This window comes from Plecotus auritus, assembly GCF_963455305.1.
Source record: "Plecotus auritus genome assembly, chromosome: 8".
In the NCBI taxonomy this organism is placed as follows: domain Eukaryota; kingdom Metazoa; phylum Chordata; class Mammalia; order Chiroptera; family Vespertilionidae; genus Plecotus; species Plecotus auritus.
In genome coordinates, this window is record NC_137782.1 from 47435159 (window position 1) to 47453563 (window position 18405).

General features: G+C 43.3%; 1 protein-coding gene across 4 annotated transcripts in view; it reads left to right on the forward strand.

The window, feature by feature from the left end:
- Window positions 1-3470: 3470 nt before the first annotated feature.
- The window catches only part of RTTN (rotatin), a 129590-nt gene continuing 114655 nt past the window's right edge, over window positions 3471-18405 (forward strand). For all 4 annotated transcript variants that reach the window (XR_013961539.1, XM_080686468.1, XM_080686470.1 and 1 more), the window contains exons 1-4: window positions 3471-3550; window positions 3898-4085; window positions 5142-5319; window positions 8886-8975. Coding sequence is in view for 3 of the 4 variants with exons in the window: in XM_080686468.1 (XP_080542594.1) it covers window positions 3520-3550; window positions 3898-4085; window positions 5142-5319; window positions 8886-8975 (487 nt within the window). In the remaining variant the exon portion in view is untranslated. The remainder of the gene's footprint in view (window positions 3551-3897; window positions 4086-5141; window positions 5320-8885; window positions 8976-18405) is intronic.

Below are 18405 nucleotides of genomic sequence, written 5' to 3' on the forward strand. Positions count from 1 at the left end.
GAGAGTGGAAGGGAGGAGGAGAGACAGAGAAAGAAACATCGATGTGAGAGAAACATGTCTATTGGTTGCCTCCCTCATGGGCCCCTCGACCCCCAGGACTCTATCCATTGAGCCAAACCAGCTAGGGCTAATTTGTCTTTTTTTTTTTGCTATGCTTTCATGTCTAAGAAACCATTGGCTAATTCATGCTTATGAAGATTCAGGCCTATGTTCTATTCTGACAGTTTTACAGTTATAACTCTTGCATTTATGTCTTTGATCCATTTTGAGGTGTGTTTTTTTTAATATGGTATGAGGTATGGATCCAAATTCATTCTTTTGCATATGACTATCCACTTCTCCCATTTGTTGAAAAGACTGTTCTTTCCTCATTGAATTGTTTTGGCACACTGGTTGATAATCAATTGGCCATAAATATCAGTGACTATTTCTGGACTTTCAATTCTGTTCCATTGATATATATGTCTGCCCTTATTACAGTACCAGACAGTTTTGAACATTGAAGCTTTGTAATAAGTTTTGAAATTGGGAAGTGTAAATCTTTCAACTTTGTTTTCAAGATTGTTTTGGGCAGTCTGACTCCCTTAATTTCCATATGAATATAAGCCAATAATGTTTATATTATTCCCAGATGGATAAGCTTGTCAATGTCTCCTAGAAAGGCAGCTGAAAGGGATTATGTTGAATCTGTAATTCAGTTTGGGAGTATTGCCATCTTAATAATACTAAATCTTCAAATCCAGATACAGGATGGATTTATTTAGGTCTTTAATTCTGTTCAATAATGTTTTATAGTTTTCAGTGTAGAAGTATTAAATTTGTTGTGTTAAATTTACTAGTATTCCTAAGTATTTTATACTTTTGGAAGTTATTATAAATGAAATCATTTTTCTTAATTTTTGGATTGTTGATTGCTATTGTATAGGAATAGAACTGATTTTGCATATTGATTTTGTATTTTGCAACTTTGCTAAAGTATTTTCTTTGCTCTAATAATTTCTTTGTGGATTCCTTAGGATTTTCTATATATAAGGTCATCTCAGCTGTAAATAGAAACAGCTTTACTCTTCCTTTTTAATCTGGATGCCTTTTATTTCTTTTTTCTTGCCTAGTTATTCTGAATAAAATTTCCAATACAATATTGAGCAGAGATGGTGATGGTAGACATTCTTTTCTGCTTCTCTGCATCTATAATTAAGACCCCTATTTATTAAACTGTGCAGAGAAAGCAGAGTTCAAATCCATGTTGCTCTGCTATTAGAAATGGAACATGAATATACCTTGTTTCAATCCTCCCACTTTTAAATGCTATGAAATATTTATTAACTTTCTATTTTGGTATTGGGAAGATAAGTTAGAATTCGACAGTCCCCTAAAAGTTAAATATTATGTAAATTTATAGGACAAAGTTATGGGCATGATTAGGAAAATCCGTAAGTGTGGCATGAAACATCAGGTGCTAACCATTTTTCCTTGTTAGAGATCAGAATTATTAATAAGTCCTGATCTTTATTTTTAAATGAGACAGGCTGGTGTCCAGGTGACTTTCCTGGAAGACACACAGAATGCTTGCCTGCCCTGAGGGACCAGAGAGAAACACCCATTAGTTGCCTTCTCCATGCACCTTGGGCACCCTGACCAGGGACTGAACTCAAAACCTGGGTATGTGCCCTGACCGGAATCGAACCTGCCACCTATTGGTACATGGGACGACGCTTCAACTAACTGAGCAACACGGGCCAGGGCCCCAGTTTCTTATCATCCAAGATTGTTCATCTTAGAAATATTAATGAAAAGTTATTTCCATTATTCCTCTATCCTGTCACGTGTATTTAGATCTTGACACCTCAAATCCATGTCTAAAACCTTGATGCCTGGATAACTACTGAAACCTCTCAGCTGGTGGAACTGCCTCCACGATTGATTTCTACTTTTGGTCCACTTGGCCCCGTCCACCAGGAGCTGTCACCTAGGGTGGAAGAAGGAAGCCACTGTTAAAATCTTGGCCAGGCAGGCCTAGGTATGGGCTAGTGGAGTCTCAATTAAATACCCACACCTCTCTTTCCTCCCACTCTCTGATTTCCACAACAACTGGAAGCCAAGGGCCTGGAAGGCTGGAAGGTACAGATCACTTACTGCAGAGGTTGGCTGAGGGGGGAGGGGGAGTTGGGAGCAACTCAAGAATAACCAACACGCTATCAGCCCCCCTTCCGCTCCCTCTCCTCTCTCTCCTCCCCCCAGAGCTAATTTGGTCACCTATAATTTCTCATTCCCCTTCTTTTGACAGACTCCCTCTGAATCCTTGCCTTTTTTGCATGTAGTGTTTTCTCTGGCAGGAATCCCTTTACTCCATTCCTTTGCCTGGCAAATAAACTCCTACTTATCTTTCAAGATTTGTTCAAAGGTCACTCTCTACACATGCAAAGGAAGCAAGGTCCTAAGAATATTTATTACAAAGAAAATTAAGGCCAGATGCTTAATTCCCCACTTACTAGTTGACGTGACCTTGGGTGAGGCACTTCTTTGATTTTAAACCCCTTCCACTACCCCCTCCCCGTTTTTTTTTTTGTTTTTTTTTCAAGCTAGGAATGGGAATAGCTGCCTTGACATCCCTTTCCCAGGAAACTGAAAAGGTCAGTGAGATAAAATATTCTCTAAAATGCAAACCATTTTACAAATTCAATTTTGTCCTTGCTTTCCCATTGCTTAGAATGTTTCCCCTCTTTGTTCACATGTGTTAGTGCAAAAGTCAACTTTGGTGCATTCAAATACGAATTCAAACCTTTATCCGGCCCCCCTTTACCCAATTTTACTTCTGTCTGCAGCTCCCTTTTTTCTGCTCTCTTATCTCCTTTTCCCCATCTCTTTCCTCTTGTGGCTTGCTTGTTCATACTGAACTTATCCGACACACTGTTTGACTTTGGAGGTACATTACACAGTTAAAAGAGGGTAAGTCATTTAGTAACGCGGAGTAAGGGAATCCAAACAAAACAAAACAAAACAAAACAAAACTCTGCATTCTAAATTGTAAAGTTCTGGGCCCCCGAGAACCCAGCCTGGCAGGGTCAAAAGCGAATCCCCGCAGAGCGAGGGTGCAGGGCTGGGCTGGGGTTCTGTCAGGAGCCCGCGCTCAGACGCGGGAACCCAGGCAGGCGGGCGCGGTAGCAGGCCCGGAATTCCTGGACCGGAGCACGGCTGGGCCTAGAACTACAAGTCCCGACGTGCCCGGCGGCCAAAGCCGGTTCCACCTCCGCTTGCCTCCTCATTCTTTCCGGTCCCTACCTGCGAGACGGCTGTCTGGGAACTGCGTGGTAGTCATTATAGAAAAACCCGCAAGCTTCTCTTGAGAGGCAGGGCCGGGAGCAGCTCGCGGAATGGCTCTCTCCTGTCGGGTAGTTTGCCTCGGCGTAGCGGAACCCGCTGTCCCACGGCCCGAGTTTCCGGGGGGACAGTCATCGTGGCCGGACGCTGTGGCGCGGCGGTTTAATTCTCCGGTGGCGGCTGAAGGAGCGGGACGCGATGGTTTTGACGGGGCTCATCAGGAAACTCGGTAACAGAGCCGCCCTCGCGGGATTCGCCCTCCTGTCGTTGCCACTGGCTGAAAATGGCCGTGTCACGTTTCCTTTCTGGTCCCGGCTTGACCAGGGCAGTCCCCGGGGACCCCTGTCGGACTTGGTGTCAACGCCGCAGTGCGTAGCCCGAGAGCACCAGCGGCCCATCTGATGGAAGCATTGGTTTCTCTCTGTCCTCCTGACCCCGCCGACCCCCGCCCTCTGACCCTGCGCCCCCTCCCCCCGCCCCCGGTTCTGCGTAACCACGGTCTTGCGGCAGGTTGCGGGTGGGAGGCTGGGGGCGGAGGGGAGTCGAGACCGGCTGCGAGCGGCGTGTCCCCGGCAGGTCACCAGCTGGCGGAGATCCGCGAGCGCGCCCTGCGGACCGTGCTCTGCAAGGTGGAGCTCAACCTGATCGGCGCCGCCGACCTGGCCCAGGACCGGCTGCTGTTCGTGCACCTGCTGCAGTGGTTCAACTTCCCGTCCGTCCCCATGAAAGCAGAGGTTCTCAGCCTTCTGAACAGGCTGGTGAAGGTACGAGCATCTCGACATAAAGAATCAGAGGAACGAGTGTTTCTTAGTCATTGCATTGGAGCATTTGTTGGAAAGTTCATGTAAAAGGTTTTTGAAAAACAACCGGGGACGGTGCATTTTAACTCATTTGGTTATATGACCACGTTTCCTTTTTCTTTGATTTGTGATGTTGAATCTCACGTTGTCGCCACTGTGCTCTGAAGTGACACAGATCTTCTGAGTTCTGGTAGATTCTGGGTTTTGGAATCATCTGGGGGAGGTTAATAGCTGTCATTCTGTTTTTCCTTGTGTTCTGTTATTTGCATGTTAAAAATTGGGCGTGTCCATATGAAAAAGGACTCGTTTAAAGATAATGTTACAGACCACGATTAATAAATCTCACAAGGGGTGTTAAATTGCCTTTTCTATATTTGTTTTTCAGATTTATGTTCCTCAGCATATCTTGAGAATGGTTGCCAGAGTCAGATGTCAAATTGCAGGTTTAACCGTTCAAAACTGTCAATCACTGTGCAGTTGTGGGTGATTTTTTTAAAAAAAAGATGTATTTTTACTTATTTCAGAGTGGGAGGGAGAGGGAGAGAGAGATAGAAACATCAATGATGAGAGAGAATCATTGATTGGCTGCCTCCTGCATGCCCCACACTAAGGATTGAGCCCACAACCTGGGCATGTGCCCTTGACTGGAATTGAACCTGGGACCCTTCAGTCCGCAGGGAACTCTATCCACTGAGCCAAACTGGCGAGGGCGAGGGTGATTCTTATTACTTTGCACCCTTTGGCTGGTTGGAGGTAGGAGAGAGAGGGTGAATGTCAGTAGACAGAAGTAATAAGTAGGAATTATAGTGTTCAGTGTCTGGGTTTTTCTCTCGTAGTTGTTGTTAAATGTTTTATGTCTCTATAAACCTATGTCCTATTCATGGAAGTTCTTTTGGGTATTTCAGTGCAAGATTTAGTTTTTTAAAAAGGAGCATCTGGTATACCCAAAGTGCTATGAGATAAAGTCTAGAGACTTTGATGTATACTGTTTTTCACAAGACACTCTTCTTATGCTTTCAGTATTCCCCAGCAGTCCAGCATTTGGTTGATCTTGGTGCCGTTGAATTCTTATCTAAACTTCGTGCTAACGTGGAGCCAAATCTACAGGCTGAAATCGATGGCATTCTGGATGGACTTTTTATTCTTCCTTCAGAAGTCCCTGCACTGTGCTCTGCATCTTACCAGACCGATCAGATTGGTAACTCTTTGGAATCATTCTGATGCATTCAGTTAAAATATAAATATATTAGTGGCCTGGTGCACGAAATTAGTGTACATTAAAAGGGAATTAATTAGAGGAAATCTTTCAATACTGCTATTTGCCCTTTCTCTATAATAGAAGTGTCAGAGATGAAAGAAAATTAGTAAAATGTATATGAAAATCTCCCTCCTGTCAGAGTCTGGGGTGCGTTGTGGGACCCAGAGTCAAGTCCCCGCCCACCCGCGTGCATCTCGAAATCGCGTGAGACCCAGACCCGGCCAGCCCCACCCCTGTCAAGCCCGCAGGGTGGGGGGCGCAGCCTCAAGTCACCCATCAAGCCCCGTAGGGCAGGGGGTGCAGCCTCAGGTCCCCCGGCCCGGTGTTGGGGTGGGGGGCGGGGGCACGGCCTCAGGTCCCCCGGCCCCAGTGTGAGGGCAAGAGGTTGTGATGACCATTTGCATATTAGCTCTTTATTATATAGGATTGGTTCTAGTGTTTAATTCTAAGAAAAGGGACATTAGATTAAAAAAAAAAGTCCCCCCCAACTTACTTTTCTTGTGTTAACTTACATGAGCTTGACCTTTTTTCTCTCTTCTACTGTCAGTCGGAGGATACATTTGTATTTATTCTTGTTTTTTTAGAGTATGTTTTTATTGATTTCAGAGAGAGGAATGGAGAGGGAGAGAGAGAAACATCAATGATGAGAGAAAATCATCTATCCACTGCCTCCTGCCTGGCCTCCTACTGGGGATTTGTGCCCTGATCAGAATTGAACTGTGACCTGGTTCATAGGTCCACGCTCAACTACCAAGCCATACTGGCTGGGCTGTATTTATTGCTTTTTTGGTGAAGGGGCCTAAAAGATTTTCTTTTTGTGAGACCAGTTTGACGTGTTATTTCTTTAACAATAACAAATTTTTTTGAGCACTCATTACCATGAGCTAGAGATTTTTCTCAATGTTTTACACTTGCATGTTTGGACTGTTTTTCATGTAGGGGTATGTTAATATGGGTTCTCAGCCCAAAATTGGGACAGTGAGAAAGAACATACTATCTAATAAAAGAGTAATATGCAAATTAACCATCACTCCGCTACACCCACCAGCCACGCCCACCAGCCACGCCCACCAGCCAATCAGGAGCAAATATGCAAATAAACCCAACCAAGATGGCTACGGCCACAGAGAGCAGGAGGGAGGCTTGGGTTTCCCTGGCAATGGAGGAAGCCAAGCTTTCCGCCTGTCCTTGCCGGCCTAGGCCTCCACTCAAAGCTACAAAGTTTCAATGATAGAAGATACATAAACCCAAACAGAAATGGCAGAAGCCACGGAGCTGGAAAGAGCAGGAGGCTAGGGTTGCCCCCGGTGATGGAGGAAGCCAAGCTTTCCGCACCCTGGCCGGCCCAGGCCTCGCTTAAGGCTACAAAGTTTCAATTATAGGAGATACATAAATTCCAACAGAAATGGCTGCCGCCACGGAGCAAGCAGAAGCCTTGGCTCCGCTCCAGGCTACAAAGTTTCAATTGTAGAAGATAAATAAACCCCAGATACCAGGGCCTCCGCTTGGGTCACAGGGGGCGTGGCCGGCCTGCAAACCACCACAGGCCCCTTGCCCAGGCTGCCTCACGCCCCAAGGGAACTCCCACCCTGATCCGGGACACCCTTCAGGGCAAACCAGCTGGCCCCCACCCTTGCACCAGGCCTCTATCCTATCTAATAAAAGAGTAATATGCACATTGACCATCACTCCAACCCACAAGATGGCTGCCCCCATGTGGACACAAGATGGCCACCACAAGATGGCCAGCAAGGGAGGGCAGTTGGGAGGGACCAGGCCTGCGAGGGAGGGCAGTTGTGGGCGATAAGGCCAGCAGGGGAGGGTAGTTAGGGGTGACCAAGCCGGCAGAGGAGGGAAGTTGGGGGCGACCAGGCCTGCAGGGAAAGGCAGTTGGGAGGGACCCAGGCCTGCAGGGGAGAGCAGTTGGGGGGGACCAGGCATGCAGGGGAGGGCAGTTAGGGGTGACCAGGCCTGCAGGGGAGGGCAGTTAGGGGCAAACAGGCTGGCAGGGGAGTGGTTAGGGGGTGATCAGGCTGGCAGGCAGAGGCGGTTAGGGGCAATCAGGAAGGCAGGCAGGCAGGCTAGGATTGGGAGCCAGCAGTCTTGGATTGTGAGAGGGATGTCCGACTGTCTGTTAAATGGGCAGTCGGACATCCCTCGAGGGGTCCCAGATTGGAGAGGGTGCAGGCTGGGCTGAGGGACGCCCCCCTCCCCCGTGCACGAATTTCGTGCACCGGGCCTCTAGTCTTATAACATTATTGTGAGGATTAAATGAGACAGTGCCTGAAAAGAGCTCAGCATGAGGCCCGACATCTATTAGCCATAGAACTGTTGGTGGCTCTATTTGTGTTCTTGTTATTTTATGCCCAATAGAGTGCCTTGAAAATGGAAGGCATTTGAATTGATTCAAAGAAAAAAAAAGGCCAATAAAATGTATGTGATGGAGTGGTAAAAGTATAAAAAGTGTTTCTGCTACCACATTTTTCTCTGCATCAGTGCTGCACTGCAGTTGCTGTGACTGTTGGTACCACTGTTAACAAGAACGGTGGTAAATGCCATTTATTGGCTTCTTGCATGATTGTGATTTTTAACAACGGATTGTACAATTTCTGTCTAAGCCATAACAAATAAAGTAGAATCTTAAATTGTGAATTTTCAAGGTAGTTCCTTACAGTTGAGGTTAGAAGTATGGTCTAAGGCAGCTGTGGGCAAACTACGGCCCGTGGGCCGGATCTGGCCCGTTTGGCTGTTCTATCCAGCCCGTGGAGCCGAAAGAGCAGAGGGTTCTCTTGCTCTCCCCTCCGCTCCTTTACTTTGAATTTATATTAGTTCACACAAACACTCCATCCATGCTTTTGTTCCGGCTCTCCGGTTCAGTTTAAGAACCCATTGTGGCCCTCGAGTCAAAAAGTTTGCCCACCCCTGGTCTAAGGCAAATGTTTAATATCTGTATTAATATTAAGAACTACTGTTGTGAAAATTTCAAACAGAAAATTAGAAAATGTAGTTTCAGCCTTTTTCTCATTCTCATTGTCATTGCATTTGCACTGCTGAATATGTAATCATGTGATAGAATCATGAAAGACATTGAAAGATAGTGCTTGATCTCTTTGACTTTGACAACTTTTTAAAAAGATATTAATGAAAATTTTAGGACCAGGCACTATGTAATTGGAGTATAAGAGAGGAAGGAGATGGACTTAGAAGCAGAGATGAAAGTCCTTGAATAAATACTTTGTAACATATTCTTCATGTACATTGTAGATATTTTCATTCTAACAAATAATTATATTAATGGTAAAAGAAAAAGGGAGAAAAAACCCCTCAATTTGAAATTGGCTCAACATTCACATTTTTTACCTGTTTAGGAAGACAGACTATTCAGAGAAAAAAAACAACAACTGGGTTATCTTTTTAGACACCTTAATTTTGAAACGAGTACCTTTCACTTGTAGCAAATAATGAATCAATAATAATACATGCAGTAATACGTATTTTCTTTTCAGAATTGCCACAGCCCCCTGAAATCTTAACGGGATATTTTCCTCAAGACAGAAGTCATTTTCAGCAGATGGAAGTGCCTCCAGCACCTGTGGGTGAGTACATGTAGGGAAGTAGATCCTGCTGACCTGGTGCATCAGAAATTAATGTACTTTTACTTATTGTTGTGAAGACACATTGTGTTCAAACTCGAATGTTTTAGCACCAAGCTGAGTGTTTCAGTTTCCTCAAACTAGTTTGGGATGTAGAGTCTAAATGGTAACATTTTATGTTATTCTAGCTGCATTTGAGCAACTGGATAGGTGGGTGGTAATGGTGGCAGTAGTACTTCCATTGCTTGTTGGACACAACCCTTCATCAGGGACTGTGCTGTGCACTATGCATTCCTCATCTCATTCTCCAGCTCACTCAGTGTACCATCTGTCCAGTCACTCAAGCCAAGACTCAGTGTCTTCTTCCTTTATTTATCTTTATCCCATCATCCACTGATTCTAGAGTTCTGTTTAGAGATCTCTTCTGGGTCTTTTTGTGTCTGGCTGTGTCCTCTGCTCACATGCCACCTCCTTAAAGAGACCTTCTTGAGGACTCTAGCCAGTGAACACTTTTTGTTTAGTTTTCTTCCTAACACATATCATGATCTGAAGTTACATATTTCCTTCTTGTTTCTGTCACAATAAGCTTAGTGATAGCTGCAAACACTGCTTTATCCCCCTGTGCAAAATGATGCCAACAATGTATTAGGCACTCAGTGTATACTCTTTGTATAAATGAATCTTCATGAGGACCCAATGAGATTATTATCAGTGTCCCCATTTTACTGATGAGGACACTGAGGCTTAGAAAAGATGAAACCTTTATCCTAGGTGTCCCTGCCAGATAGGAATGGTTAAGTAATCAAGTGCTTCACATTTTATTGCCTGTGTGGTTGGAAAAAATGTGTGTTCTAGGGTATATCTACTGACATCAGGGATTCAGTTGAACTCAGTTTGGATGCTTGTTATTCAAAAGGTTCCTTAGAAACTCTCAGGTTGAATAATAGCATAAGATAGAACAGAAAACTTGTTCAGCTGTTAAAACACTTTATATTCCCTTTCTGGAAAAATTTTGTTAGGCTTATAGGGAGCTTTGGATTTGAGATGGTAGTCCTTTGTGTGTGTGGGTGAGAGGCTTAAATGAGTGGCAGTGAGAGGTGTCTGAAGGGAGCAGAGCATGGTACTTGAGTGAAGCTGCTGAAAACAATAAGGACACTTGTGGGAATGCTTTTGCAGGTGAGTTGCAGCGTGTGGATTAGTGGTCTGCCTTGTTTTGGACACATTTTTATGTGCAGTGTAGGCCTATCCTTCCCTCCACCCACCTTTTGCTTTTCCCTGAGAAAGCAAACCCCACTTTTATGTTAGCACTTTTAAAAGATGCAATTGTGCTTTATTTGTGAAATTAATAATAATTATCTGAATTTAAAGATTCCATGCTCTTTCCAAAGCATTAGGAACAAGGACTGTTTATCATTTGGAAGGGCTTTTGTAGATACTATTTCTCAGTGTTGCTTACTTTGTACTATATAAAATCTGCTAAAAAATGTTAAGAGAGTAGATCTTCATTGTTCTCACCACAAGAAATAATTGGTAGTTATATGAGAGGTTGGAGAGGTTAACTAACTCTACTGTGATAATCATTTTGCAGTGTATGTGTATTAAATCATCGTGTTGTACACCTTAAACTTATACAATGTAAGATGTCAGTTTTATCTCAACTATAGGCCTGGTGCATGAAAATTCATGCACTGGAGCGGGGGGGCTCCCTCAGCCCGGCCTGCCCCCTCTCACAGTCCAGGAGCCCTTGGGCGGGAGGTGACTTGGCGATCAGGGCAAGGCGACGCCCCATCATACCTCTGCTGCTGCCAATGCCAGCAGCACAAGCCTTGGCCCGCCCTGGTTACTTGAGCCTTGGGCGGCCCTGGGTGGCTGGGCAGCTGCCATCCGAAGTTTGCCTGCACCTCGGGCCAGCCCTGGGTGGCTGGGGGCACTGAGGAGACTGGGGGACTCTGGAGGCAGGCACACAGAGCAGCCAGGCCCGCCTGGGGGTGGGCCCAGCCGTGTTGTGCAGCTCCTGCCCCGGCGGAGCTGAGGAGACTGGGTGCCACCATCTTGTGGCTGTGGGCACCATCTTTGAGGGTGTGGCAGTCAATTAGCATATTCCCCCTTTTTGGCTGTGGGTGCCACCATCTTTGAGGGTGTGACAGTCAATTAGCATATTCCCTCCTTATTGGCTGTGGGTGTCACCATCTTTGAGGGTGTGACAGTTAGCATATCCCCTCCTTATTGGCTATGGGCACCATCATCTTTGTGAGGGCATGATGGTCAACTTGCATATTCCCTCTTTATTAGATAGGATGAAACTGGGGAAATAAGCCTATTAAAAAATAGTTTGAACTGTGGTAGTTTAAAATTGTGTTGGTTTCTCATATTTCTTTTAATCTTTGAGGTTGAAGACATTTGATTTTCATCCTTATAGTCTTCAAGTTATCTTCAAAGAGGTTTAAACATCTAACACCATTTAGGTTATTTAAACATGACTAATTAGATATAGTATGTGATTTTTAAAAAAAATTTCTTTATTGATTAAGGTATTACATACGTGTCCTCATTCCCCCATTACCCCCCACCTCCCATTGATGCCCCCACCCCCCTGTTGTCTGTGTCCATTGATTAGCCTTATATGCATACATGTAAGTCCTTTGGTTGATCTCTCCCCCTTACCTTCACCCTCCCCTACCTTCCCTGAGGTTTGACGTTCTGATTGATGTTTCTCTGTCTCTGGATCTATTTTTGTTCATTTGTTTATGTTGTTTATTATATTCCACAAATGAGTGAGATCATGTGATATTTATCTTTCTCTGCCTGGCTTATTTCACTTAGCATAATACTCTCCATCTCCATCCATGTTGTTGCAAATGGTAAGAACTCTTTCTTTTTTACTGCAGCATAGTATTCCATTGTATAGATGTACCACAATTTTTTAATCCACTCATCTGCTGATGGGCACTTAGGCTGTTTCCTAATCTTAGCTATGGTGAATTGTGCTGCTATGAACATAGGGGTGCACATATCCTTTCTGATTTGTGTTTCTAGTTTCTTGGGATATATTCCTAGAAGTGGGATCACTGGATCAAATGGGAGTTCCATTTTCAGTTTTTTGAGGAAACTCCATACTGTTCTGCACAGTGGCTGCACCAGTCTACATTTCCACCAGCAGTGCACGAGGGTTCCTTTTTTTCTGCATCCTCGCCAGCTCTTGTCATTTGTTGATTTGTTGATAATAGCCATTCTGACAGGTGTGAGATGGTACCGCATTGTTGTTTTGATTTGCTTCTCTCTGATGATTAGTGAATTTGAGCAGGTTTTCATATGTCTCTTGGCCTTCCTTCTGTCTTCTTTTGAAAAGTGTCTATTTAGATCAGTTGCCCATTTTATTATTGGGTTGTTTATCTTCTTTTTGTTAAGCTGCATGAGTTCCCTGTAAATATTGGAGATTAAAACCTTATCGTTGATATCATTGTCAAATATGTTCTCCCATGCAGTGGGCTTTCTTGTTGTTTTATTGATGGTCTCCTTTGCTGTGCAAAAGCTTTTAATTTTGATGTGGTCCCATTTGTTTATTTTCTCTTTAGTTTCCATTGCCCTAGGACCGTGGTCGGCAAACTGCGGCTCGCGAGCCACATGCAGCTCTTTGGCCCCTTGAGTGTGGCTCTTCCACAAAATACCACAGCCTGGGAGAGTTTATTTTGAAGAAGTGGCGTTAGAAGAAGTTTAAGTTTAAAAAATTTGGCTCTCAAAAGAAATGTCAGTCGTACTATTGATATTTGGCTCTGTTGACGAATGAGTTTGCCGACCATTGCCTTAGGAGCAGTATCAGTGAAGAAATTGCTTCGGCATATGTCAGACATTTTTCTGGCTGTGGATTCCTCTAGTATTTTTATGGTTTCTCGTTGTATGTTTAAGTCCTTGATCCATTTTGAGTTTATTTTTGTGTACGGTGTAATTTGGTGGTCTAGTTTCATTTTTTTTGCATGTATCTGTCCAATTTTCCCAACACCATTTAATTGAAGAGAATGTCTTGATTCCATTGTATGTTCATGCCTCCTTTGTCAAATATTAATTGCGCATAGTGGTTTGGATCGATATCTGGATTCTCTATTCTATTCCATTGATCTATATGTCTGTTCTTGTGCCAGTACCAGGCTGTTTTGAGAACAGTGGCTTTGTAATACAGCTTGAAATCTGGTATTGAGATCCCACCCACTTTGTTCTTCTTTCTCAGGATTGCTGTGGCTATTCGGGGTCTTTTTTTATTCTAGATGAATTTTTGGAGAGTTCTTTCTAGGTCTGTGAAATATGCCGTTGGTATTTTAATGGGGAGTGCGTTGAATCTATAGATTGCTTTGGGTAGTAAGGACATTTTAATGATGTTGATTCTCCCAATCCATGAACATGGTATGTTCTTCCATCTGTTTAAGTCTTCCTCTATCTCTTTTTTCAGTGTCCTGTAGTTTTCCACATATAGGTCTTTTACCTCCTTAGTTAAGTTTATTCCTAAGTATCTTAATTTTTTTGGTGCGATGGTAAATGGGATTGCCTTTTTAGTTTATCTTTCTGTAAGTTCACTATTGGTGTATAGAAATGCCATAGATTTCTTGACATTAATTTTGTATCCTGCTACATTGCCAAATTCATTTATTAAGTCTATTAGTTTTTTGATGGAGTCTTTCGGGTTTTTGTCATTTGCAAATAAGGACAGCTTTACTTCTTCTTTTCCAATTTGGATGCCTTTTATTTCTTCTTCTTGTCTAATTGCAATGGCTAATACTTCCAGTACTATGTTGAACAGGAGTGGTGAAAGTGGGCATCCCTGTCTTCTTCCTGTTCTTAGGGGAAATGGTTTTAGTTTTTGCCCATTCAGTATGATGTTAGCTGTGGGTTTATCATATATAGCTTTTATTATGTTGAGGTATGATCCTTCTATTCCCACCTTGTTGAGAGATTTTATCAAGAAAGGGTGTTGGATTTTGTCAAATGCTTTTTCTGCATCAATTGATATGATTGTGTGATTTTTATCTCTCAATTTGTTTATGTGATGTATCATGTTTATTGATTTGTGGATATTGTACCATCCTTGAATTCCTGGGATAAATCCTATTTGGTCATGGTGTATGATCTTTTTGATGTAGTGCTGGATCCGATTTCCTAGAATTTTGTTGAGGATTTTGGCATCTATGTACATGAGGGATACTGGCCTGTAATTCTCTTTCATTGTGTTATCTTTATCTGGTTTTGGTATTAGGGTGATGCTGGCTTCATTGAAGGAGCTTGGAAGTGTTCCTTCCTCTTGAATTTTTTGGAATAGTCTGAGGAGGATAGGTTTTAGTTCTTCCTTGAATGTTCGGTAAAATTCCCCTGTGAAGCCATCTGGCCCTGGGCTTTTGTTTGCTGGAAGCTTTTTAATGACTGCTTCAATTTCTTCCATAGTTATTGGCCTATTGAGATGTTTAGAATCTTCCTGATCGAGTTTTTGCAGGTTATATTTTTCTAGGAATATGTCCATTTCCTCCAGGTTGTCCAGTTTGTTGGAATAGAGTTGTTCATAGTATTTTTTAACAATCCTTTGTATTTCGGTGCCGTCTGTTGTTATTTCACCTCTTTCATTTCTGATTTTGTTTATTTGGGTCCTCTCTCTTTGCTTCTTGGTGAGCCTGGCTAGAGGTTCATCAATCTTGTTTATCCTTTCAAAGAACCAGCTCTTGGTTTTGTTGATCTTTTGTATTGTTTTTTTGGTCTCTAGGTCGTTTATCTCTGCCCTGATCTTTATTATTTCCTTCCTTCTGCTTACACTGGGCTTTTCTTGTTGCTCGCTTTCTAACTCTTTGAGTTGTAGGGTTAGGTAATTTATTTCCATTGTTTCTTGTTTTTTGCAGTAGGCTTGTAGAGCTATGAACTTCCCTCTCAAGACTGCTTTCGCTGTGTCCCATAGATTCTGGATTGTTGTGTATTTCTTGCCATGATGTTTTTTATTTCTTCCTTGATCTCTGTGGTAACCCAGTCATTGTTTAATAGCATGCTGTTTAGTCTCCATGTGTTTGATTTTTTTGCATTGTTTTTATTGTAGTTGATTTCCAGTTTTATGCCACTGTGATCTGAGAAGATGCTTGATATGATTTCTGTCTTCTTGAATTTGAAGAGACTTTGCCTATGACCCAACATATGGTCTATCTTTGAAAATGACCCATGTGCACTTGAGAAAAATGTATATTCTGTGGCTTTGGGGTGAAATGTTCTGAAGATGTCAATTAATTCCATCTGGTCTAGTGAGTCATTTAGGATTGATGTTTCTTTGCTGATTTTTTGTTTAGAGGATTTGTCCAATGGTGATAGTGGAGTATTAAAGTCTCCTACTATGATTGCATTGCTGTCAATCTCTCCTTTGATATCCTCCAGGAGTTTTTTTATGTATTTGGGTGCTCCTATATTGGGTGTGTATATGTTTACCAGAGTTATTAATTCTTGTTGGTTTGCTCCCTTTAGTATTATGACGTGTCCTTACTTATCTCTTGTTATGTCCTACACTTTGAGATCTAATTTGTCAGATATAAGTATTGCTACCCCAGCTTTTTTTTCATTTCCATTCACCTGGAAAACCTTTTTCCATCCCTTCACCCTCAGTCTGTGTGGGTCTTTTTTTCTGAGGTGGGTTTCTTGTAGACAGCAGATAAATGGGTCATGTTTTCTTATCCAATCTGTTACCTTATGTCTTTTGATTGGGGCATTTAATCCATTTACATTTAAAGTTATTTTTGATAGGTACTTATTTGTCGCCATTTTTATTCTTTACCCCTGTGTTCCTTCTTCGCTTCCTATTTCTTTTTTTTTGTTGTTTTACAGCAGACCCTTCTGCATTTCTTGCATTGCTGGTTTGGTGGTAATAAATTCCCTTAGTCCTTTTTTGTCTGTGAAGCTCCTGATTTCACCTTCAAAATTGATTGATAGTCTTGCTGGGTACAGTATTCTTGGATTCAGACCCTTCGTTTGCATGACTTTGTATATTTCATTCCATTCCCTCTGGCCTGATGAGTTTCTGTTGAGAAATCAGTTGCTAGTCTGATGGGGGTTTTTTTGTATGTAACTTTCTGTCTCTCTCTTGCTGCTTTTAAGATTCTTACTTTGTGGATGGTATTTGCCAGTCCTATCTAATAAAAGAGTAATATGCAAATTAACCATCACTCCAATACACCCGAAAGGCACGCCCACTAACCACGCCCACTAACCACGCCCACTAACCACGCCCACTAGCCAATCAGGAGCGAGTATGCAAATTAACCCCAACTAAGATGGCTGCAGCCACAGAGAGAGCAGGAGGGAGGCTTGGGTTTCCCCGGCGATGGAGGAAGCCAAGCTTTCCACACATCCAGGCTGGCCCAGGCCTCCGCTTAAGGCTACAAAGTTTCAATTATAGAAGTTAAATAAATTCTAACAGAAATGGTTGCTGCCATGGAGGGAGCAGAAGGCTTGGCTCCGCTCTAGGCTACAAAGTTTCAATTGTAGAAGATAAATAAACCCCAGATATCAGGGCCTCCGCTTGGGTCGCTAGGGGGCGTGACAGGCCTGCAAACTACCACAGGCCCCTCGCTCAGGCCGCCCCATGCCCCAAGGGAACCCCCACCCTGATCCGGGACACCCTTCAGGGCAAACCATCTGGCCTCCATCCATGCATCAGGCCTCTATTCTATCTAATAAAAGAGTAATATGCAGATTGACTATCACTCCAACCCACAAGATGGCTCCCCCCATGTGGTCAAAGATCCTGCCCCCATGTGGACACAAGATGGCCAGCAAAGGAGGGCAGTTGGGAGGAACCAGGCCTGCAAGGGAGGGCAGTTGTGGGTGATCAGGCCAGCAGGGGAGGGCAGTTGGGAGGGACCAGGCCTGCAGGGGAGGGCAGTTGGGAGGGACCAGGTCTGCAAGGGAGTGCAGTTACGGGTTACCAGGTCGGTAGAGGAGGGAAGTTGGGGGCAAACAGGCTGGCAGGGTAGCAGTTAGACATCAATCAGGCTGGCAGAGGAGTGGTTAGGGGGTTATCAGGCTGGCAGGCAGATGCAGTTAGGGGCAATCAGGAAGGCAGGCAGGCGAGCAGTTGGGAGCCAGCAGTACTGGATTGTGAGAGGGATCGGGCCTAAACGATCAGTCGGACATCCCTTGAGGGGTCCCAGAGTGGAGAGGGTGCAGGCTGGGCTGAGAGACCCGCCCCCCTGTGCACGAATATCGTGCACCGGGCCTCTGGTTTAATTATAATGTGCCTTGGTGTCAGTCTTTTGGGGTTCATTTTGCTTGGGACTCTGGGAGCTTCTTGGATTTATGTGGGTTTTTCTTCCCACACAGGGAAGTTTTCTGTCATTATTTCTTCAAACAGGTTTTCTATTCCTTGCTCAGTTTCCTCTCCTTCTGGAACCCCTATTATGCTGATGTTGTTTTGTTTCGTGTTGCCCCAAAGTTCCCTTATGCTCTCCTCCTGCTTTTTAATTTTTTTTTCTAGAAGCTGCTCTACTTGGGTATTTTTTCCTACCTTGTCTTCTAGCTCAGTGACGTGGTCCTCTGCTTCTTCTAGTCTACTCTTGATGCTTTCTATTGAGTTCTGTACAGCAGCGATGTCATTTTTCATTTCTTCTTGGTTCTTCATTTCCTCTTGGTTCTTACACATATTGTCAAATTTGTCTTCCATTTGTTTTCAGCCACCTTATGACCATTTCTCTGAATTCTTTCTATGACAGGTTGCTTGCCTCCATTTCGTTTACTTCCTTTTCTGGTGATGCCTGCTTTTCTTTCATATGCGGGCTGTTTCTTTGTCTCCCCATGGTGTCTCTTCTCCAGGTGTCTGGTTATGTAGTTTTCTCTCTCCTGCGTTGATTTAAAGGCAGAAAATACAACACAACCAGGTACAACACACAAGGCACTGAATAGAAATGTATTCACGATATTAATAACCCCAAATAAAGGTGACCACCAGAGAAAGGCAAATTAGGTGATAGGAGAGAAAGAAGAAGAGAAAAAAAGAAAGAAAGAAAGGAGTACCAAAATGAAATTGGGAAAAGGACAAAAGAAAGTAAGAGAGGAAAGAAAGAGAATAAGAAAGAAAAGGAGAACAAACTATATATATGGGGAGAAAACTCCAATAGAACAGCCACTAATCCCAGCAAATGCTAGCAACAAGTACCTGGAGATCAATCAAAGTACAAACAACCACTAATATCAAGCGAGGCGAGGGAAAACAGAAGCAAAAAACAAACAAAAACGAAGCAAACAAAGCAAAATAAGCAAACGAATCTCACAAACAAGCATATAAAATTGGTATAATCAACATTCAGGCAAACAACAACAAAAGGACAGGGAGAAAAACAATTTTTTAGATAGTGAAGACAGAGAAGAGAGAGGTGTGCATGATCTCGGAGCAGGGAATTGGAAATTAGATATAGAAGTAGGG